At 38.7% G+C, this 24,955-nt stretch overlaps 1 protein-coding gene across 2 annotated transcripts in view; it reads left to right on the top strand.

Moving 5' to 3' along the window:
• The first annotated feature begins 2,891 nt into the window (after positions 1-2,891).
• Positions 2,892-24,955, top strand: part of ANAPC1 (anaphase promoting complex subunit 1) — a 97,357-nt gene continuing 75,293 nt past the window's right edge. Inside the window, exons 1-10 of one of the 2 annotated variants that reach the window (XM_063443671.1) lie at positions 2,892-3,093; positions 4,066-4,302; positions 16,372-16,533; positions 18,489-18,537; positions 19,198-19,292; positions 20,624-20,706; positions 21,531-21,604; positions 21,765-21,910; positions 22,842-23,068; positions 23,794-24,000. In XM_063443671.1, coding sequence (XP_063299741.1) covers positions 4,090-4,302; positions 16,372-16,533; positions 18,489-18,537; positions 19,198-19,292; positions 20,624-20,706; positions 21,531-21,604; positions 21,765-21,910; positions 22,842-23,068; positions 23,794-24,000 — 1,256 coding nt within the window. In that variant the 5' untranslated portion in view covers positions 2,892-3,093; positions 4,066-4,089. Of the gene's footprint in view, positions 3,094-4,065; positions 4,303-16,371; positions 16,534-18,488; positions 18,538-19,191; positions 19,293-20,623; positions 20,707-21,530; positions 21,605-21,764; positions 21,911-22,841; positions 23,069-23,793; positions 24,001-24,955 lie in introns of both variants that reach the window. The other variant, XM_063443670.1, reaches the window with a different exon arrangement.

Genomic DNA, 24,955 nt, shown 5'->3' with positions numbered 1-24,955 from the left:
AAGCTGGACAGAGGTGGAAAGTGGTGTCCCTCAGGGGTCTGTTCTGGGACCCCTTCTATTTAACATATTTATAAATGATCTTGAAGACAGCATTGAAAGTCATGTTTCAGTGTTTGCAGATGACACAAAACTCTGTAAAATAATACAATGTTATTACTTTGCTGCAGAGGGATTTAGATAGACTGGAGGACTGGGCACTCAAATGGCAGATGAAATTTAATGTTGAAAAATGCAAAGTTATGCACTTCGGCGTAAAGAATACACAAGCAACGTATACCCTTAATGGAAGCAAATTAGGGATAACAACACACGAAAAGGACTTGGGAATTGTTATAGACAACAAACTATGCAACAATGTGCAATGTCAATCAGCAGTGGCCAAGGCCAGTAGGGTATTGTCATGCATGAAAAAGGGCATTCATTCTCGGGACGAGAATATCATTTTGCCTCTTTATAAATCACTGGTAAGACCACACATTTTATATGCTGTGCAATTTTGGGCACCTGTTCTTAAGAAGGATATTATGGCACTAGAAAAAGTGCAGAGGCGGGCTACAAAATTAATAAAAGGAATGGAACATATCAGCTATGAAGAAAGGTTAACAAATTTAAACCTATCTAATTTAGAAAAACGTCGCCTGAGAGGGGATATGATAACATTATACAAATATATTCAGGGCCAATACAAACCATTGTGTGGAAATCTATTCACAAACCGGACTTTACATAGGACACGAGGTCATGCGTTCAGACTAGAAGAAAGAAGATTTCGTCTAAGGCAAAGGAAAGGTTTTTTTACTGTAAGAACAATCAGGATGTGGAATTCTCTGCCTGAAGAAGTGGTTTTATCAGAGTCCATACAGATGTTCAAACAGCTACTAGATGCATACTTGCAAAAACAGAATATTCAAGGATATAATCTTTCAATGTAGGGTAATAACTGCTTGATCCAAGGATAAATCTGACTGCCATTCTGGGGTCAAGAAGGATTTTTTTCCTAGCTTGTTGCAAAATTGGAAGTGCTTCAAACCGTTTTTTTTTTGCCTTCTTTTGGATCAACAGTAAAAAACATTTGTGGGGAAGGCTGAACTTGATGGACGCAAGTCTCTTTTCAGCTATGTAACTATGTAACTATGTAAGTGCCAATTCGGATTGGGCTGATGGCTGAAGGCAGGCTGCTTTGGACTCTGGGAACAGAAAGTGATATCTGTCTGGTGGAAGAATCACCCCTATCATCTGACAGTTGGAAGTTAATGCTGGTTAAAATGTTAAATAAAGCTGTGGCCGTTACCCTTATCCACTATACAGGTGTTGTGTATTTATTGGGCAATGGGAGGTTACATGGGTCAGCAGTCATGGTAACTGGGGACTGTGCAACACTAGTGATGGTTGTCATCTCACTAGCGATGCCCCATTGTGGCCCTGTCCACCTGCTACAATTCGCCCCAGTGAAATTCTGGGAGGTATGTATGTATGCATCATCGGGTACATGGAACCCTTCCTATTGGCAACGGGGCACAGAACGTCTATGTGCAATGATCTTGGAGAAGAGAACGCCCTTTAATATGTGCAATGTACCTATAGTGCATTTGGTCCCCTTCTGTTGTTAATCAGGGAACAGATCAGACTAGTACATACAATGCCAAAGCTACCTTTGATACCTTATATTTTAAGAACAGTGTTTTCCATGATGCTAAACCAGGCCAAGAAAGATATCTGTGCTTCCCTGGCCACACACTATCGGTACAACACCCCGCATTTCAAGTCGCAGCTGCAGACTTCACCCAAATGACAAATCAACATCTTGGCGACTGCGATGCATGGGTCTAGAGAGGGTTAGCTCCAACAGCCTCAAGATTTATATGACGTCTTTGTTGTTTTCCTTTTTCAAGTCATTTTACTCAAAGCCACTTAACTCCTAACTTTCTACGTCACTTTCCTTCTCCCTCCCTCACCATGCCACTCACTCCCGTACCTCATGACATTGGGAGATATGAACACGGGACATTGATGCCACTTGCCAAAGATGCCATGTGCAAAACCTATCTGACGTTGGAAGAGATACGGTCACGCTGTGATTGCTGGGGAGGGGACAGTTCATTGGAGTCCCTGGACACAGCACACCAGGGAAGCAACATGGGACGGTGGGACTGGATCCTGAAATCAGGACAGAACAACCAAATCTTAGAAAGGCAGGGGGTGACCTCCATTCCTCATGTATAACATTTCCATATTTACACCCTATTTACCTCACTTTTGATCACTTTAGAACACATTTATTTATTTATAAAATATTTTACAAGGATGGATCACACATCATCCCTCTTTATGTCACTTGCTCTTTCCATTCCTCTACTCCAAAAACATTGCTGCCTAAACCACTAAACTATGCTGTTTGGCATTCAATTCACTACATTTCTGTGTTTAGTGAATAAACTCCAGTGTAATATTTGACACTTCATGTAAATCAAATATGAGTTCAAATAATGTTTTTTTTCCACATTAAATATTTGCATTTTATTGATAGAACTGCTGAGGATTTTCTTATTATTTTAGAGTATTTGGGAGACATGCACTAACCAGTCATGACTGATAGAAAAAAAGGTATTTGGAAAAAAAAAAAGCAGCATCACTAATGATCATACCTTCTAAATGTTTCCAACACACACATGCAAACGTAAACACAGTAAAATCAATACAATGAATAAAGTTGCACTATTGATAATTGTGATTAAAAAAACAAAACTATGCCGTGAAAATATCACTCATGGGAAACAAATTGCTAAAAGAATGTTTTTTTTTTTTATCAACATCTGCCCTTTCTTCTGCCCTTCACCAAAATGGCGGCTACTGACTTCCAGTACAGTCACAATGACGTCGCAGGCTTCCATCCAGCCCTGTGCGTGTCAGCGGGCTGAGACTGACGGGAGATTCCAAGATGGCCGCGCTCATTTGAACCATCCTCCCTATCCTTGTGTATGCGGCTCTCTGGCTGTTCTTATCTTTCCTTATTTCGACCAGTAGGTACTAGGCATCACCCCCAGGCCTCTGTCTAGCGCCGAGAGCACGGACGGACGATTACTTTACAACCAGGTGTGGGAGATGTGTTTTATTATTAGTCACTATGTATCTATAAATGGCCAGTGGGTATGCATGCTCACATATCTGTACTACTGTTATTATGGAAAAAATAAATAAAAAAGTAAACCTTGTAAAATCAGTCACCTTGACCTGTAACAGCCCCCCCTCCAGGATATCAGGATATGGGACACTTTAGCCTTTGGACATTGATGTTTATAACGAAAAAAATGATTCTCACTCCTCCTGAGTTTCCTTAGTTTATCCATACTTTCCATTATATTACAAAAGTACACAGTGGGTGTTTGTGAGAATATATGTTATAGTGTATCTACTTTATTTTACCAATAGCGGCTATCTCAAATCCCCATTCCATCCTTTAGATTGTAAGCTCACGGGCTAGCTAGCTAGCTAAGTACTTTGTATACAAAGTTTACAGGCAGGGCCCTCTCTACCTTTTGTATTTGTTTGCGTATATTGTACGTTCTCCCATGATTGTACAGCGCTGTGGAATATGCTGGCACTTTATAAATGCCAGTAATAAATGAATAAGTATGTAGCACCAACGCATTCCACAATGCTTTGGGATGTTTTCTTCAAATGCGTTGATCATATTCTTAGTGTTTTTCATTTTCATATAGAGTTCTATACTCCATAGCTTTAAATTCTACCCTAATAAATTTGCTTATTAGAAAAGGAAAATCAATACATTTGTCAAATTGCCATGTGATGAGCATAACACCAAACAGGACGTGAAAAGGTGAATTATGCGTTATAAAGATAGACCGTGGTAAGCTGAATGACAGCGGATTAACTTGTTTACTGTTAACAATGAATCTGTAACAATGTACACAGTTATCGAGAATAAAATTTTACATTAAACACAGGTTCTGCACTTTTCCTTATGGCAACAGTTCGTCCAATGCTTCATGTAAAACGATTTATAGATATCACTTGGTTTATCTTGTGGTATGTAATATTTTCCAGAAATAATGTGGATATTTGGAACCCATGTCGAACATCTATGAAGAGAGGCAAGCAATGATTGCAGCAGGGGATTTGCAGGAGTTTGTTCCTTTTGGCCGTGATCACAGTAAGCACCACCCCAATGCTCTGAATCTCCAGCTTCGCCAGCTACAGCCAGCCTCTGAGTTGTGGTCATCTGATGGGGCAGCAGGCTTGGTTGGATCACTGCAGGAGGTAACAATTCACGAGAAACAAAAGGTAAATATAGCATTTCTGAGATTAGCTTTATAAGATAGATGAGTATATATGTAGAACTACTTTTTCTTTATTAATTTGTAAACACTCTTTAATGCTGGTCATTTCAGCTTCAAAAATCCAGTTGAGTTTTAGAGTATTTGTTTTTAAATATGCTGTGAGAAATGTTTTTTTCTCCCAGTATTTCTACATTTTCTATTAACAAACACAGTTGAGGGTATTTGAAAGACTTTTGGGCTATTCAGTTTAACAGGATTTGGTGAAAATTGACAAAGGATTGTCAGATATACAGGGTTCTTCACTAAAGTGAGAATTCAAAGAGAATGTTAAGTTACTTAAATTGCATATTTCTTTTATTCCATAGTTCACAATTACATTGGTTACGTGGATCCAATCCTTGTGCTCTATAAAGTGAAGCTTCAATTTTTAATTGGAACACTTGGGTGTTCAATGATTCCAATATAAAAGGGGATGAAGGACTTCCAGTTTCTTGCTATAATTATTTTGACTGCGGTCATATAGTGTGTGTGTGTGTGTGTATGTGTGTATATATATATATATATCTCAATAACTCGTTAGCGTTTAAACTTCATATATTCATATGGAGTATGGCATTCTCTGGATCTTTTGGTATCATCTTATTAAGCAGGGTTCTTAATCTATAGAAGGCCCCAGACCATAAAGCTTTTACAACTTCACAATCCCACCAAATATGGAGAAAAGAACCAGGGAACTTATTACATCTCCAACACATCGGAGAGCAATAATTATACATCTTGGCCATCCTATTAGGCACTAAATACCATATTTACATTACCTTAAATAATACCTCAACCAGATTTAAGCAGTGAATATATTTACATCCTTTAGATAAAACTTAGCTCCATTCACCTCTTGATGGAGCTACCTTAAGGTCTTTTTTTCCATTTCTCCAATGCTGGCTTATTCTCTTTAACCTCTATTTTGAGTAAGTCACTCCTAAATTTTGGAAGCAATTTTCTTTACTTTATCGTTATTAAATAGTGCACAAATAATCTCAACTTCCTGTGAGCTCAATATTACGTACTAAGAAATATTTAAGTCTAATATAGGTAAAGTATTCAATATTAGTCGGATTAAACTCTTGCTGAATTTGTAGAAAAGGCTATAGTTTTTCTCATATAAAGTTGTTCCACTCTCACTATCCTATTTTGCATCCACTTATTTAAAGGAATATCAATAATTCATGAGGTCTACGTCTTTTCTTTTTTCCCTATTTAAGAAATTATAGACTAATCTTTTTGCTGTCGCGTTAAGGCCCTGAGTGTTCACTGTTCTCATTCTAATCATTTTACTTCCATGCGAACAGCCCCCAAGAACCAAAGCTATGTGTTTACATAAAATTTAACACCGACAAATACATTTACCACAAAACGCAGCCAATTGATCAACTCTATCAAATTGGCCTGAGATGACCTCTTTCCTACTTTCTGGTTGGTTGGAGTCATTTTACGAAAATTGGCTGTATAACTCAATACCTTCGGTTTTTGTGTCTCACTACTGGACACTAGGTGGGGGAAAGAAGGGGTCCTGCCTGGCAGGGCCACTGAGTAATTCATTTTATGGGAATTATTATTTGTACATTACATCAAGAGGAATTCCTCACCTACCACACCCAATTTCTTTTTCTTTTCATAATATACATGTGAAGAAGAGGAAAAACAAACAAACACCCTCTAAGAAATAGGCAGTATCAACTTCTAAAGGTTTTCATTATATACACCAGCTATTCTTAGTTCTCCTTCGTGTCTATTGCCACCTTATTCTCAGATAATTTTCCTGCCAATCAGGCTGTTTATAAAATTTCCATCATATACCTGATAACGCTCTGCTATTAACTGCATCTCCACCTGCTGTAGTCCACATTTAAATGTAACTCTTACAGGCTCTTATAGCTTATATTCGTAAGTCAATTATAACTGTCCAAACTGTGATGTGAAAAGTAAAATTAAAGAAAAATACATCCAAAACTATTCAGTGTGCTCCTTTCATACTCACGGTCTGTGAGTTATTTACTTTAATACATAGATCCATTGTTTGCATTTTCTCATCTGTAATACTACTACCATAGTTTTATGCTTGTAAGGACCTGTTGCACACCTTTCCTTTCTCTTGTCTAAGCAAAACATGAAAAATGTAATGAGTTAACTGTACACCTATATAATTATATATTGGTTTGCTTTGACCAATATAAATCCATATCCAACACCATTAATTCAGTATCTTGTTGGAGTGGATTATTGAACACATTACTGAATTCTACTCATTCTTCCATTCACCTTAGACACAATAATTCTCTAAAATATGAAAAAATAAAAATAATGCCAGCTTCTCTAATTTTTCCATATCTACTGAGTTTGATACAAACGTCAGATAAACAGCGCTGACCACCTAGACACAAGAAAACAATATGCTAATACAATGGCCGCACCCGTTGTTTAGCCGGGTACAATTTCAAGCCAGATATACAATATGCGATGCCTCTGGTGGGCACCAAAATATTTAAAAGTGATATATATGCTGTGACCACATAGGTGAAAAGAAAACATAATCACAACAAACTAGCCAACACGAGACTACTACGAATACCACCTAGCACAAAGCTACTCCGCAAGCTAGTTACCACAAAGCACCTACCCAATCCAGCTAACGTGAGGCGACTCTACAAACCAGATAACACACACACAAAAAACAAAAACAAAAAAAACCAAGTATATATATATATATATATATATATATATATATATAATATATATATATATACACGCAAACCAGTTAACACAAGGCAACAACGCAAACCGACTGACACAAAACAACTACGCAGACCAATTAAAACTGGACATCCACACAGACTCATATTACACCAGGTTATACACACCTAGTCAATGTATCTTGGAGCACGCACCTGCTTAACTAAACTGAATACACATGTTCAATATACCTGTTTCAATGTTACCGCCTCTGCGTAGGCGATCATATGCTTTTGCAATGCCATGTTTGAATCTCACAAATATAAAGTGTTGACAATAAAAACGATTTAAAACAAACGTCAGATAAACTTTATCCATATCGATGTGTATTACAACCGTTTTCTCATAGAATTACCATAATGATCAGTACTGTTTGTATAATTTACACCCTATACCTAAAACCTCTCTACATTCCACTGTTATAGATAACTCCTATGAATTTGTGTTTACTTTCTCACTGTGATTTTATACACTGAGTGTCATCTATTACTTATTTATTTAATACTACCTATGAAAAAAAAACTTTACTATTCACCTTTACCCCTTCTATACTGCCTAACCTTACTTTAGTAGGTCTACTATATTTTATCAAGACTGTGATATAAAAAATATAATAAACCTCAAATGTTATAATTGTAATGTCAGCATACATTTCCTTTTCATTTGCTTTAAGAAAAAAAAAAACGGTGCAGCCTTTTATAACATGTTAACGGATTTTTCACTCGAAATGTTTTGATGAGATGTCTATAACGTGTCGTTGTAATAACCTGACTCTACTCGCACCACAAAAATAAAGAATGGAAAAAAAATATATATAATAAAAACAAAAAATAATTCAAGAGTTGTGTGGTGCACTCAATTCATTTTAACAATCTGTGAGATATTAATATTGGACTTAGATCTATGACCTCCATTGTCTCACCTGTAATAACACTCTCATAGTTTTGTGCGCTTAAAAGTGTATTGCTCACTATCTTCCTATCTATTGTCAAAAAAACAAAACAAAAAAACCACGTCAAATTGAATGAGTTGACTGTACTCCTGAGCGGTTATGTACTATTTATACCTTAACCCATTACATCCATATACCCCACCCAGAATTCAATATCTTATTAGAGTGAATTAGTGAACACAGTAATGAATTATAGTCATTCTTTCATTCACCCTAGTCACAATAATTCTCTAAAATATAGCGTTAAAAAAAATAATAAAAAAAATAAAACATTAGGGGGCTCCTACTCCTCCTTGTCTCCTTCACTCTCTCCTCTTCATTCTGACGATCATGTAATATTAAGATTTTTTGCCCAATTTGAGAGTTTTTCTGGGGTATCAAAAATTTCCGTCCTGTCATTCCATATGACATTCAGCAGTTTGGGATATCCTCATCTGTAGATAATGTATTTTCTTTTTTGTCTCAATATGGCTAGTATGGAGATGAATCCTATTTGACAAATCCTGGTTATACAGGAATGGTCTTGAAATATCAGAATATTTTAAAATGTATTGTCTAAAATAGTATTTTTCCTCATGGACGACAGAATTTAGATTTTAGTATGAATTCAGTGTAGTTTTACTATTACGTCCCGTGGCACAGACTCTGGAATGTTGCGGGGTCTTGGTAAACGATGAAATCGGTCGATTAGATAGTCATGTGTATCTCCATAAGGGGTGATGTTTTAAAAAAATTCTTGCAGATATATCTGTAAATTTTCCTTTGAAATGCATTCTGTAATATTGCGGATTCTAATGTTGGCCCTTTTAGAGTGATCTTCCAAAATATTTTTTCCTTTCAGATTAGAGGCAGTGCTTACACCATAGGGATATCCAATCTGGAGGGAAAAACAGGCAGGCAAATCTCCAAACATTTTAACCCCTCCCCTAATTACCTCCTTTCCAATAAGTAGCAGCTCCTCCTGATCCTCCCCAGTTCTTTGCCTGCCTTCGGCAGGGGAGGTTATGCAGGAAGGTTCTCCAGGAAGCAGGTGAGAAGGGCTGAGGCTCGGGAGGCTCTGCTTCCTTGATGTTCGGGTGAGTATCTTATGCCAGATGGTTGTAAAAAGAAACTTTGCTCTGTGTGTTCAAAGAAGCTTCAGAGGAAGCACAAAGAACAGTAATGTCCACTTTATCAGCTGGTTGCAACAAAGTATGCAGCGAACAGTTGTGGATATGTGGTCAGCAGCATTACAGACAAGCCCAGGATTCTCAGCTTGTAATACATGCTAACAAAATGCCTAAGATCTTGGGAAGTTCCGATTCTAGTTTGGAACTAGTGGTTCTGAGTATGGCGATAATTCAGCAGTGCCTCATCAAATGAGGAATCTGCATTCCCAGTAGAATCCATTTGGGGTATTGATTTAAAAGAATGGAAAATTCCCAGGTCACATGCTGTTTATTGGCTAGACAGTTTTTATTTCTCTCTTTCCATAGAAGCGGTACAAGACTGTATGCTGGATACTGTCCCTGTAGTGGGCGTTCCTATTGCTCAAATAGGTAAGAAAACTACATTACCAATTAGAGTTTCAAGCGGCCTCAAGGAGGTCATGGTTGAACGCATGGGCTCCTCCTTAAAGATGTTGTTCATCTCTTCGGCAGCTCAAGCTAAAGCTTTGATTACGGGGTCATCCGTTGCCAAGGCCCATATTTCTTTGGTTGGAAGAACTTGAAAAGGAAGACCCGTTAAAGCTATTATAAAATATCAGTATGGCATCTGATTTTTAGTGGATGCCTCTGCAGAAAGCCTGAAATTATCGGCCAAGAATATAGGTATTTCAACAGTCGCCAGAAGAGCACTTGGGCTTAGAAATTGGTCAGCAGATGCGACACCTGATAATTCACTGTGTGAACTATCTTTTGAACCTGGGAGACTTTTCGGTTCAAAGCTGGATGAGTTGTTGACACAGGTGAAGGAAGGAAGGAATGCTTTACCAGTATCGTATGGGAAGCAGTTAGAAGCCGTTACGCAGAGACACTTCCCTCATTTAGAAGTTCCTCTCTTAGAAACTATTTCAAGGGTCAACAGAAAGAGCATTTGATTTTAGGAAGAAGTATCGACTCTGTTACTAAAAGAGTGGTGGAAGAAGTTCCTCTAAAGGAAGACATCAAGGCACCTATTCAAGACTTTTCTTGGTGCCAAAACCAGATGGTTCGTTCGGAACTATCCTAGACCTAAAGGCCGTAAACAAGCGGATTATCATAAAGAAATTCCTCATGGAAACAGTAAAGTCGGCTGCTCTGCTTATGCACCCATAAAATTGGTTTGCTTCCCTGGATTTGAAAGATGCCTATCGTCATGTACCCATAGCAGAATCCAGCAAAAGTTTTCTACGGATGCGGTGTGCTGCCAATTGGTAACCATACATTACCAATTCAGAGCACTACTTTTCGGCCTGGCATCAGCGCCCAGAGTATTCACATAGCTTCGAGTAGTAGTTCAAGCTTTCTAAGAAATATGGGCATCGCTGTCATTCCATATTTGGACGACTGGCTGTTGTTTGCAGAGTCCCAAGTTCAACTACAGTTAGACCTGGGGACAGCCATCAAATCGCTGGAAAAGCATGGCTGGCTAATAGATTTCAACATATCGGAACTAGTGCCAGTTCAAAGGATCCAGTTCTTGGGTCTAATTTTGGATTCTATCGCGATGAAGTTATTCCTGCCAGAGGGGAAGATACTAAAGATCAAGCGGTTAATCCGGAATCTCTGAGAAAAAAGTATGTTTTCAATCAGAGATGCCAGGTGCTTGCTGGGTCTGTTTACAGCCTCAATCCCGGCAGTCGCTTGGGCAATAGCCAGAATGAGACCTCTACAAAGTTACATTCTGCAGGTCTGGTATCGACAGGAACTCGGCCTAGATAGGCTGATGAGGTTTAACGATCTAATTTTGAAAAGTCTGCAGTGGTGGACATTTTCTCGATTCCTCCACGAGGGTCTGTCTTTCCGGATGAAGTCCTTTACTATCATATCAACAGACGCCTCTGCGCTGGGCTGGGGGGCCCATCTGGTAGACATATAGAAGCAGGGGTCCTGGCAAGAGAAGGATATGAGAAGTTCCTCGAACTTCAGGGAATTAAAGGCCGTATGGATGGCACTCTTGGCGTTTCAGTTTCTCATCAAAGTTCAACATATTCGAATTCGTTCAGACAATCGAACGACAGTGGCATATTTGAACATACAGGGAGGTACGAGATCAACAAGATTAGAAAGCCTTTGTTCGATAATCATGCTGTGGGCAGAAGTGCACCTGATGTCAATCTCTGCAGTTCACATTTTAGGAAAGTTCAATGTGGTGGCAGATGCCCTGAGCAGGCATCATTTGAAACAAGCAGTTTGGTCCCTGTCATGCAGAACTGTCTAGTTCAGCACAGTCCGCTTCGGTGTTCCGGAGATAGACCTGATGGCACCCAGAGTGAACAGGAAGACAAGACGTTTTGCATCCCTAACTCCAGCAGACAGGCCGGATTTCATAGATGCCCTGTCATTACCATGGAAGTTCAACCTGGCATATATCTTCCCGCCAGTAGTGATTATTCCCAGAAAACTTCAAAAAAGTAAGGCTGGGAAATGTAAGTATTATCCTAATCCGTCCAGGGTGGCCAAGAAGTAGTTGGTTCTCGGTTCTCCTGAACTTTCCGGGGGCCACCTTTTGGAAGCTTCCTCTTTTCAGGAGTAATTCTAGAGGACGCCATGGTGCCTCTTCCGGCCCTTCGGAGATTCCGATTGACGGCCTGGTTTCTGGACTCCAGATTTAGAGTGTAAAGGTCTGAATCCTGAAGTTATAAAAAATTTTTGTTGGCATCTACTTCAAGGTTCTACGTTAGGATTTGGAAGTTTCAGCGATGTTGTAGGTTTGAAGTCAAACCTGTTTCCACGTCCATCCAGAATATTCTATGCTTCCTTCAGATGAGATTGGCAAGGTCTTAAACCTGCTTCATTTAGTTTACATGTTTCTGCTATCGGTTTCTTCTCCCTCAGATGTTTCACCTCGAATTTTCTGATTTCAAGGTTCTTCAGAGCTCTGACACGTTTGGTGCCCTTTGTTAGGGAAACCTGTCCTCCCTGGGATCTGAATTTGGTCCTTTCCGCGCTTTGAGTACCGCCTGTTGAACCATTGGAAGAAGTTCCCTGAAGATGTTTTCTTTGGATACCATTTTCCTTTGATGGCTATTCGTCAGCTAAAAGAGTATGTGAGCTCCGAGCGCTTCGGGAGTATTTTCCCTTTTTGGTTTTCATCAGGACAAGGAGGTTCTGAAGCTCGATCCTTCAGGTATCACTAAAGTTTTTTCTGTTGCCAATGTCAACCGAGAAGTGGTTTTGCCGACCTTGTGTCGGAATCCGTCTAATGCCTTGGTAAGTAATTTTCTCTGCTTAGACGTAACGATAGGTCTTTGGCAATATCTAAAGCTACGGAATCCTTCCGTTAGGATATCGGTATGTTTGTCTTGTTCATAGGCACACAGTAAGGTATGTTGGTTTCGCAGAGTTCTCTGGCTAGATGACTGAAGGATTGTATTCTGTTATCTTATTCTAAGAGTGGCTCGGAATTTGCAGGCCCTATAAAGGAACATTCTACTAGAGCTGTTTCGCCGTCAGGGGCTCTGCGTGCAGCTACTTCTCCGTCTCGAATTTGTTCAGCTGCTAATCGGTCCTCTCTCCATACGTTCTCAGGACACTACAAGTGGGACAGACTGGCCTCGGAGTATGCAGCTTTTGGGCGCAGGGTGCTTCAAGCAGTAGTGAACTGAAACCCGCCCTCAGGATCTGCTTTATTATATCCCTATGGTGTAAGCACTGCCTCTAATCTGAAAGGAAAAACATAAATTTTACTTACCGAAAATTTCTTTTTCCTGAAGATTAGAGGCAGTGCTACAATTCCCGCCCCTTTTTCTAATAAACTAAGTAATTTTGCAGCTATTTGGCTTATGTATTGTCTGGGGAGGATCAGGAGGAGCTGCTACTTATTGGAAAGGAGGTAATTAGGGGAGGGGTTAAAATGTTTGGAGATTTGCCTGCCTGTTTTTCCCTCCAGATTGGATATCCCTATGGTGTAAGCACTGCCTCTAATCTTCAGGAAAAAGAAATTTTCGGTAAGTAAAATTTATGTTTTTTTGGTTTCAAGAGAGATTTTCTTTTCCATCATTGTGTTCATTTTCTGCAGGTGAGTATATTGCGTCTCCATCTTAGCAAAATTAACTTCTATAGCGGATAATTTTTCATGTATGTTTTTTGATTCTTGTTTTATTTCTATCATACTGGCTGCAATGTCTTCTCTGATTTTGCCTGCGAATTTGTCCAAGTAATTAGACAGCTTTCTTCTGTTACACTTGCTTGGAATTGTGTTAAACTTTCCTTTGACACACTGCTCTTAGGAGATTCATCCATTCTCTACTGTAGCGATTGATACTTATTTTGGGAAGGGGAGAAGAAGCCAGATAATCTTTTCTCTGTATTTAGATCTTTTCCTTCCTCCTTTTTCCTTTCTTCAGTAGCTTTCTTTGAGGCCATTATTTCTGTACTCTCCTCCAAGCGAGCATGCAGGATTGGAGAACTTTTCTTTATTTTTAGGTATACTGTGTGTTTGTTTATCTCTTTCCCTTTAATTTTGGATTATTATCTTTTAGACCTTACTATGTTGACCCAGGTCTATTCTCTTGAATTTTTCAGAAACCACAGTCTCTACAGTGGTTATTGTACCCCCTTGTAATATATTATGCCACTTTGATACGGTTAATGAATCCGTTATAGCAAGCAGCCTAACACGAAAAATACAGTGTTTGGCAATTACGCCCACATGCCAGCATTTCAGCTACTTCCTCCTATCGTCAGATATTTCCTCCTTTATTTAAACTATTTACACTTCCAGCAGTACTCAGCTTTTTCTCTGCTTCTTCTTTGTGCACACGACTTTGCTTCATGGACTCCACTGCTGTTCCAACTGCATACTTAAGTTGATACTTCCAGAACTCTTCGTGTAGGTAGTTCCCATACGGCGTTGTTCCATTTTCCTGACTCACAGTATCAGAGTATTACCGCGGCCATCTCAGTGCGCCCACCTCGCATCTTCCCCTTGCCCCGCCTCACGACGTCTATGCCTAAGTCCATCCTTGCAAGCGCGCTGTCTTGGCGTCATACTTGAATCTGGCCTCACCTTTGAGCCTCACATCCAGTATGTTGCCAAATCTGGTAGATTCCATCCGCCCCTTTCTTACACAAGATGCTACCAAGGAGCTTGTCCATGCTCTAGTAATTTCCTGCATGGATTATTGTAACCCTCTCCAAATTGGTCTTCCCAAAAGCCGTAATGCCCCCCTACAGTCTGTAATGAATGCTGCCGCCTGACTAATTTTCCTCTCTAGTTAGTCTTCTCACACCTCACCCCTCTGTCAGTCCTTATATTGGCTTCCTGTATCATATAGGAGTCAATTCAAATAACTAATTCATACCTATAAAGTATTGAACATTTCTAGCCCCTCATATTTCTTCACAGATCCATAGGTATGCCCCTTCTCGGTCTCTCCTCTCTGCCCCTGACCTTCTCCTGTCCGCTGCTCGCACCCTTATGGCCAACTCACGCTTGCAGGACCTCTCGCGGGTGGCTCCCTTCCTATGGAATAGCCTGCCTACCACCATTAGACTCTTCCCTAGTCTTCAATTGTTTAAGTGCCTTAAAACCCATCTCTTTAGGAAAGCTTATGGCCTCCCAGAGTAGCTTCTACCTCACATACCTGTCTCTTGTTCTCTCCTAAAGGGCAGCACTTTACTCTCTCCTCCAGCTCTGCCTCACTCCCACCTTATTTGATTGCTATTTCCTGTCCTACTGTGTTTTAAACCCCACCTCCTATAGACTGTAAGCTTGTTTGAGCAGGGCCCTCTTCAACCTATCGTTCCTGTAAGTTTTCTTGTAATTGTCCTTTATAGTTAAATCCCCCCTCTCATAATATTGTAAAGCGCTATGGAATCTGTTGGCGCTATATAAATGGCAATAATAACAATAGTAACCCATTAAGTTTAGTGAATAGCTTGTGATTTTTAAAATATTGACAATAGGAACTACTCAATTGAAGAATTACACTTTTGTACTGAAGTGACACTGTAGTCTTTCTTAGATTCACAGTTTTATTGTTTAGAAAATTCACAAAAATGCCAAAAATAAATAAAATATAAAAAAACATACTCACTTTTCAATTCCTTTTACTTTTGTTTTGAGCATTCTGGATTATCAGCTTCAGCTGTTAGCTCTCCGCAGACTAGGAATAACATAGGTAGGTATAGTTAAAACATTTTAGCAAATCCTGTCCCTCCCATTGTATGGAGTATTCAACGTACTGCTTATGGGATATGTAGTATAACAGACAGCTGCCATTTCATTTATGAATAGGCATAAAAGCACCAGCTCTACAAGGTGATAAAAGTTGCATCTTGACTTTTATGAGATTATAGACTAGCTTCGTGTTTTGATTTTTTTCCATAAATTAAGATTCAGTCAACCATGGCTAAAGTTTTTTTTACATTTTTATTATTATTACATGTGAGGGGTACTATCAGAGAAAGTGTGGAGTGGAATAAAATGTTGAACAGATAGGTGGAAGCACTGTATGCTCTTTTGTAGTATTTGAGCAGGTTGATGCTTGATGTTGATATTTCTACTGCAAATTATTTCTATCCAATAACTGCAGTTACAAAGAGACGGAACATATTTGCCCAAAAGCTCTAACTATAAACTTGGCATGTGGTAGTACTTGAAGTTCTACATCGTTTACCATTTTCTTTTGTATTGCTTAAATATAACATGCCAGTGGATGATTCGCAATTTTAAGGCTGGCAAAGCATCATGTGAGATGTACTTCTACAACACACATCCACCAGTTGACCATCTTATTTTTAGAGACCATTAAAATTTTGTTTTATAACTGTTACAGTTCTATGTTTCTATTGTCCTTAGGAATAACTATATACATGGTAATCTAATGGCTTTTAAAGTTTGTTTGGTAGAAACAAGTCTCATGTTTATTATATTTAAATACTAGTATACAGAATCAATTGGAAGTAGCTTCATGACAGATAATCAGCAATTCTGCCACTGGGACATAACAAAATGTTTATATTCTGCTTTTAGAAATAGCTGTCTATAAGTTCAAATATAAACACTGGTACATTGAGAAATCTAGGCATACTGTGGACTATTAGTTTTAGAACATCTCCGCGTACTTGGAATTATTTTGACTGGCATGTGTATTTGATCTCTATGTACTTACCCACCGAATTCCTGTCTTTCAATGTGCTTCAGGAAAGTTGGCAGCTAAGAAAAGGTGTTGGTGATCCTGGCGACGATGTGGAATATGACGAGGAGATCTATCTGGCTGGAAACATGGTGATTTGGAGCAAGGGTAGTAGAACTCAGGCTGCAGCAGTATATAAGGCATTTACTGTTGACAGCCCTGTTGTTCAGGTAATTATGATTTATTACACACACACACACACACACACACTCACACTCACACTCACACTCACACTCACACTCTCACTCACTCACTCTCACACTCTCACACTCTCTCACTCTCTCACTCTCTCACACTCTCACACTCTCACACTCTCACACTCTCTCACTCTCTCACTCTCTCACACTCTCACACTCTCACACTCTCACTCTCACTCTCACTCTCTCTCACACTCTCTCTCACACTCTCTCTCACACTCTCTCTCACACTCTCTCACTCGTATAAGAAGTTACATTAGAAATTGAGAGAAAAAAAAGTGTATGTAAACTCATTACAGTTTATTTAACCTCTTTGTAACAAATGGTCTGCAGGAACTATTATAAAAAACCTTTACCTAAACGATGAGTGACAGTTGTAGCACATTGATGAATAAAATTCACATCCGGCACGTCACCTGGTGAATGTTGATACCGAGTGTCAATGCTGGAGCAATCCTGATCAGCCCCGTTAGTGATTATTCCAGGCATGCAGTGACTCTTAATGAATCGCATACAGGAAAACACTCTGCCGTGGCCTGGAAAATTAGCTATGGAGTTGTCACCGTGATCATTGGTGAGAGAAGGGCTTGGAGGTGAAAACAATCAGTAGTTATTATATGAAACAAAAGCCTTAAGGTCTCTACTGGCTGCATGCAGCCAGGCCTCTGCTATATAAGCAGAATATATGAGCGAATAATGTAGGCGCATTCCTGGATTTAAGTAGTGTTCATTTTACTGTGTCCATAAATTCAAAAGATCAACGTTTCGACCTATTCAGGTCTTTGTCAAGATCAGATCTGATCTTGACAAAGACCTGAATAGGTCGAAACGTTTATCTAAAAATGAACACTACTTAAATCCAGGAGTGCGCCTACATTATTCGCTCATATATTCTGCTTATATAGCAGAGGCCTGGCTATGTATCTCTAATTTTTATTTTTTAAGGAAGAGTGACAAACCTCTCTCTCTCTCTCTCTCTCTCTCTCTCTCTCTCTCTCTCTCTCTCTCTCTCTCTCTCTCTCTATCTATCTCTATCTATTATTCATGCAGCGCTGCACTCAATCTACTGATTGAGAAAATACCTGCTGCTCAGCAACAGAAAATATACATCGTGAAAATGTTAACTGAACATAAAACTGAAACATTGACTTGTTCGGATTTCCTTAAGTAAAGAAGCTTTATGGAACCCTAGAGTGCTGGCATTTGTCTTCTATGATTATATATACATTTTGTTGTTAAAAAGTTAAATAAAAAAAATTCTATTTAGAAAATGAATCTGGCTGAACATTCCTAAACAAAACACAACTCTCAACCAGTGAGCGTCATCAGGCCGCTTCCATGATTAGCACACTCGGAACTCGATTATTAGTTGTAACCGTTTCAAGAGTAGTGAAAATAAACACGTTTCCCAGTCACAGACTGGAGCCAGGAATCCAGGATCAGGTCCATACATATATCAATGAACCGCAAATACAATGTGATTTAGCCTGCTGACTCCGTCATTCTGTAGTAGAATCAAGTAAGAAAAACAATTGAACGCGCTTCATGCAACAAGTGAAAAATAAAGTCAAAAAGCAGCAGAGCACGTAACCTTCTTAGAAACTTTAAATCCTGTTTTGTTTTTTTCCTGGTTTGAAGGAGGTTTTTTTTTTTTTTTTGTATTGTACTCTCGAGGAAGGTATGTGATATGCTGATATTTGTTTTATTTTTTATGGACACTTAAATAAAGGCTATGTTTCATAGTATGTGAAGCTGGGAGGAATATTTTTTTTACTTGATTCCACTACTAAAGGACTGTGTTTGCGCGCTAAATCACAGTGAATTTGCAGAACATTTCTAAAACAATACATGAAAAGCAGAATGGTTCTTATTTAGGGATATTGTATTTTTTATGACCCCAATGTAACAGATGCGTTTTCTGTTTGCAGGCTGTCTGGTGTGATTTTACCATACTTGATCGGACTGACAATGACAGTGGTAGGTTAATGAAAATTAGTAGAACTAGCAGAATATATTCGTTCGTAAAATAAATATTTGTTCATTTGTATTTTCTTTCCTTATTGCTCAGCAAATGTTTACAGGAAGAGTGATATGTGCCTGGAGTAGCCTGCCTCTGGAAGTAATTAAGTAAAACATGGTAAATGATTCGAAAAAGGTTCCAGAGGTCCATATGGCTATCCTGTTGGACAAATACATTTGCTTATTGAAAACATAGAGGTTGTATTAAAGAGGTACTGTCACCTCTGAGATTTTAGCACAGCCGTATAGGTAAAAGAAAGGTATTGGCTGTCTATACAGGGTTGTTGTTTGTTTTTCTTTAAGTAATCACCAGGCAACACATATGAATTTGTTAGCTCCTTCATTGCTGTACTTATGGTGCATGCATGTGTATAGCACTACTGGAGAAAATAGAGTACGTAAGCTCATATGGAACTTTAAATATGGGTATTTAAGGTGAAAAGCACATAAAGGTCTCTTAGTGGATCCATATATTTTGTAGTTTATTGTAAAATATGCATGAATACATTTAATAGATTGAGGTGATGTTATAAGATGGATCCTTGTATATGTAGATGGATATTTGTTTTATAGTGATTTTATTTATTTTTTTTATAATTTTTTTCCCTCCAGCTCCAGATAAAGTGGAAAAATGTGTCTGTATCCTGCAAGGCTCCTGTATCAATGTCCATAACACTGAAGGAAAGGATTACATCGCGCCTTTGCCTTTTCAGGTAAGCCACGGGCTGTATTTTGCATAGCTGACTTTTGTACAACCTTCAATATTGCTCCCGATCTCTGTAGATCACTAAACATTATTTTAGTAATAAAATGGCATAGTTTTATGCCCAATAATGGAATTCACGTGGTAATTTTGTGGACTTGGAAGGTAAAAAGAAACCCCCCCCCCCCAAAAAAAGGCAAACAAGAAACGTGACATAAAAACAGCTGTTGTTCTATAAATCAAGTCAACTTTCTCTTACTTTTTTCCATAGTAATCTAGATAAATGATAAATACTCAAGTCCACCGACTTCAACCTTTAAAACAAATCTTTTTATACCACAAAAAGAGTGGGGGGGGGATTCTTCCTGACTCCACAATGGCAATCAGATTTCTCTCTGGGTCAACAATCTATTCATGTTATTCCTGATAAATGTTGTTTTAAATATATATATATATATATATATATATATATATATATATATCTCCAGGCCTTAGTTAGAAATATCTGCAGAAATGAATGTGTACTTATTTCACAGAAGTGTTGCACACAAGGGACAAAGACAAGTTTGGAACAAGCATTCTTGATTTGTTCCATGCTAGCAGTAATCAGAAGTAGAAAAAGTGAGTGTAAATTTTTTTGTAGATTTTACTCATCTCTTTAGTTTTAATTAAAATGTGACTTGTACTAGACCAGGAGTGTCCAAAAAGGTAGATCCCCAGATGTTGAAGAACTACAATCCCCATAAAGCTTTGTTCGTTTTTAGATTCTAAAGACTAACAACGCATTGTGGGCGTTGTAGTTCCTCAACATCTGGAGATCTACCTTTTGAGCACCCCTGCACTAGACAATGCTATCTGTCCTTTCTATATAGTGCATGTATATTCATTAATGTCTGAATTGTAGTGATCTGAAATTCAAATGGCAATTCTTGGAGGGAAAAACAAAGCAAAACACCTCCACAATAGTCACAGCTTAGCCACTCTGGCTACTTGTTATTGGGATTTCAGTTCACTATAATTCAAACATTAGTAAATGACCTTGCAGATAACCAAACACCTCTCCATCTAGGAAGGAGAAGTAACGTGGTTTAGTAAAATTCCGATTTTCATGTAGGAGCAAAACATTAGTTTTACTCGCTGCTACCTTGTTAACAGCATGGTAAAATATAAGGTAAATTCACGTTCAGTATATGCAGTTTGTGTGTTTTGCAGGATGTGTGTACATGTGACTGCACACATACAATGGAATTGCAGGAGTTCCTTTTCTCCTTTGCAATTCAGTAAGAAGGAAAACTAGCATTCACACATTTTAAATGTTATATTCTTTTTTTTGTTTGATAGGTAGCCAATGTTTGGCCCACAAAATATGGCTTATTGTTTGAACGCAACGGTTATACTCCTGAGGTTCCACAAAGTCCTCCACGGTGAGCACTATGTTTTTTCCTTTTGATATTTACAATCTTAAATTTTAAAATTCTAAACAATATTATAGGATTATGAAACATGCATCACAGTTTTTTTTTTTCCTCATCTCTTATGAAACTCTAGCCTGTCATGTATATGTCACTTCAGGTTTTATCATCATGCTCCTCGGCATAGAATTGGAAATCCATAAATCATTAATCTTTGGACATGCTTGTGGGTTGGTATGGGGTCCACGGTTAAAACCCCTTCAGCAGCTTACCTTTGTCCTGCGCTGGGCTTCCTCAGGGGTTGGTGACCTCTCCTCCCCTTACCGACGTCGGCTCCCGAGTTTAGTGGAATGCGCATGCGTGACAAGTGCCGCGCTCGCATTCAAACAGTCCATAGGAAAGCATTTCTTAATGCTTTCCTATGGACGTTCTGCACGCTGGATGCGCCTCTAGCGGCTGTCAGGAAGACAGCCACTAGAGGTTGGATTAACCCTGCAATGTAAACATAGCAGTTTCTCTGAAACTGCTATGTTTACATCTGAAGGGTATAAACCTGAGGGACCTGGCACCCAGACCACTTCATTGAGTTGAAGTGGTCTGGGTGACTATAGTGTCCCTTCAAACAATCAAGAATCAGAGTACTAGATTTGTCAAATTCTGTTCCAAGACGATTCTGGTACATTAGTGGACCTCGAGGATTGCTTAGAGAATTAATATTGTAGCATAACTGTTTCTATTAACTTGGTCACCACAAGCTTGTTTTTTGTCTGTCTGCTATTGATCACTAGTAGTGTTTTTAACGTAAATAAACATGACAATAAACTCTTATATTTCAGAGAAGCTTTGCCGACCATGTTTAGCATGTTGCATCCTTTAGATGAGATAACCCCCCTGGTTTGCAGATCTGGAGGTCAGTGTGGATTTCTGCTTTGGTTCTTATTATGAAATCTGTCTTTCTTTATGCAGCCATATTATTTGCTTGATGTTAACTCTTTAGAGCTTTCTACAATCCTGAGAGCCAGAAAGTACATTTTTCATGTTATGTCTATCTTTTTTTTGTCTTCTTGCAGGTATATTTGGCAGCTCACGAGTGCAATATGTGTCAGATAACACCATGAGAATTGTATTCACCAGTACTGAACCTTCCATTGTAATGACATATGACACAGTACAAGGTTCTCACACTGTTTGGGCTCTCCGGAAAGTAAAGCCAGAGGTAAGAGAAAATAAATGTAAATAAAAATATATTCAGCATAATTCATTGTTTGTAAAGCAGTTGGTAGTGTTACCTCTAATCAATAAAGTAAGTCAATTAACAGGCATACTTGAGTGTTGGAGACCACCGTGAAATACATTGCAGACTTTTTGCATTGTGTCAGAAACCATTGTAGTGTGGAATAGAACAGTGGTACCCAACTCAGTCCTCAAGTACCCCTTAACAGTCCAGGATTTATGGATTACCCAGTTTAAGGTGTCTAAGGTGTTTTTAGAAGAAAGATTATACAAAAAACAAAAAAAACACTTTAGACACAACAGGGTAATCTCTAAATACTGGACTGGGTTGGGAACTCCTGGAATAGAAGAATGCACAGGTGTTCTTATAATGTCCCTGCATTGTCTATTAAAATGTGTTTGTTTGCATAAGTATTGTGTGTCAGTTAAGAATGGGTCACATGCCCGCCAACCCCAAAGATTTTTTTACAATACTCTTCTTCAATATTCCACTGTTTGCTGCAGATTCTATTCATCATTGAGTATACATGGAATTGCTCACAAGCTGGTAGATTATATATTCTATAAAATGTTCTGGCAGTTTCCATTAGTCTAATCCTATTGTTAGAAAATTTAGAGGATGAATGTAAAAATATTTAATAGTACCTCATACATTACATAACAAAAAAAATAAAAAAAAAATATACAAAAAATAATACAAAAAAAAAAACTAATACAAAAAATATTAGTTATAACTTTTCCACGTCGGACTAGCAGGTTTTTTTTTTATTATTATTTTTGTATTTATTTTTTTTACACTTTTAATACTTTGATATTTTTCCAGGTACCAGTGTGCTTATTAAATATGAATGGGTCCAGGATGTACATTTGTTTGAACAGATTAGAATAGCTGCATTTCTGTCTGATTTACACAGGAACAAAATTCTGTCTTGAAGTATCCTGACCAACTCGGCACTCCACAACATGGGATGATTAACAGTTCTCTGGCAGCTCACCTGAGGAGCGTGTCGAAAGCAGATTCTCCTACAGCGTCTCCATTCCAGAATTACTCCTCCCTCCACAGCCAGAGTCGCTCAGTGTCTTCACCAAGCATTCAGTCCCGTTCCCACTCTCCATCTATTTCCAACATGGCTGCATTAAGGTGAGGCAACAATCGATTATTGTGCTACGTTTTCTAAAAATAAATGTCATTTGTTAATCTATGAGCATATAAGCTCACAGGCTGTCACATCCTTCCAAGTTTGGATGGCTTTGTACCATTAATGCAAAGTGAAACATCCACCTTCTCTGAGTGGTAAGAGATGGTCCAGACTAGTGTTTAGATTTCTGGCTGTCTCCCACCCCCCTACTTTTTGTTTTAAATTCAGTTAATCAGCACAATCCAAAAGCATTGAGGACAAGGGTCACATGCACAGATATTGCTGTGCAAATCAAACTCATCTCATAGAGGAGCATTAAAGGGACACTCCAGGCACCCAAACCACTTCTGCCCATTTTAGTGGTCTGGGTGCCAAATCCAATCACCCTTAACCCTGCAAGTGTAATTATTGCAGTTTTTATAAACTGCAATTATTACTTTGTAGGGTTAAGTCCTCCTCTAGTGGCTGTCTATCAAACAGCCACTAGAGGGACTTCCGGGTTCTTAAAACACAAAAAGTGCTATGCATGAGGATGGGGCCGGAATCCCCATTGAATAATGCTTTCTTATGGGGAGGTCTAATGCGCGCCTATAGTAATCCTTTAAGAACACAAATGGCAAAATCAGTCCCCAGTGCTTTTTAACATTTATTTATTTTATTGCAATCCGCTTATTTTGAAAATCAAATGGCTTGTTTCTCTAACCCTTTCTTGTTTACTTATTTTCAGCCGGTCTCATTCGCCTGCCTTAGGGGTGCATTCATTTTCAGGGGTACAGAGATTCAATTTCTCCAGTTACAGCCCTTCGCCAAAGAGACTTGGTGCTTCTCATTCTCCCAACAGTACATCTAGTGACTTTCTTTGTACAGAGACAGAACCTATTGTGCCAGAGCTCTGCATTGACCATCTTTGGACTGAGACTGTCACACACACCAGGTAGGAAATGCAGTGCAAAGAATATACTAGATCGTGTACCCATGTATGTTAGCAGGTTTGAAAAACAAGATAGTTTTTCCTTAAGGTAAGGTAATAAGCTAGTTTTTAGAACTCTTCCTCCGCTGTAATTTTTAAATTTTTTATTTAAATGTGTTTTGTAAGCTTGTATGCTACAGACTGTTTTTCTTGATAATTTAACGTTGTTGTGTGAAAGCAGGAGAGCCAAAGATTTGCTTGCTGCTCAGGTGAAAGCAGGAGTCGTTGACAACTGAACGGACCATTTATTTTAACTTAACGGGTTGCTCCAACATCAGGACCACTCCTGCTTTTAGAAGTGGTGGTTGTTGTAGGAGTCTGTAATGGCAACGTTTCTGCTTAAAACGCTGCACATTCAGTTTTGTGCGGGAGGCTATTTTCACCCTTGTGAATGTGATTTCAGTAAGGCTTTTGACACTGTTGCACATAGAAGGCTTATCAACAAACTACAATCTTTGAGTTTGGATTCCAATATTGTTGAATGGGTAAGGCAGTGGCTGAGTGACAGGCAACAGAGGGTTGTAGTCAATGGAGTATATTCGAAGCTTGGGCTTGTCACCAGTGGGGTACCTCAGGGATCTGTACTTGGACCCATTCTCTTTAATATTTTTATTAGTGATATTGCAGAAGGTCTTGATGGTAAGGTGTGTCTTTTTGCGGATGATACTAAGATATGTAACAGGGTTGATGTTCCAGGAGGGATAAGCCAAATGGAAAATGATTTAGGTAAACTAGAAAAATGGTCAGAGTTGTGGCAACTGACATTTAATGTGGATAAGTGCAAGATAATGCATCTTGGACGTAAAAACCCAAGGGCAGAGTACAGAATATTTGATAGAGTCCTAACCTCAACATCTGAGGAAAGGGATTTAGGGGTGATTATTTCTGATGACTTAAAGGTAGGCAGACAATGTAATAG

This window comes from Pelobates fuscus, chromosome 2 (assembly GCF_036172605.1).
Source record: "Pelobates fuscus isolate aPelFus1 chromosome 2, aPelFus1.pri, whole genome shotgun sequence".
NCBI lineage: Eukaryota > Metazoa > Chordata > Amphibia > Anura > Pelobatidae > Pelobates > Pelobates fuscus.
Note: the sequence above shows the minus strand (reverse complement) of the source record. Positions and strands in the feature narration are given on the sequence as shown.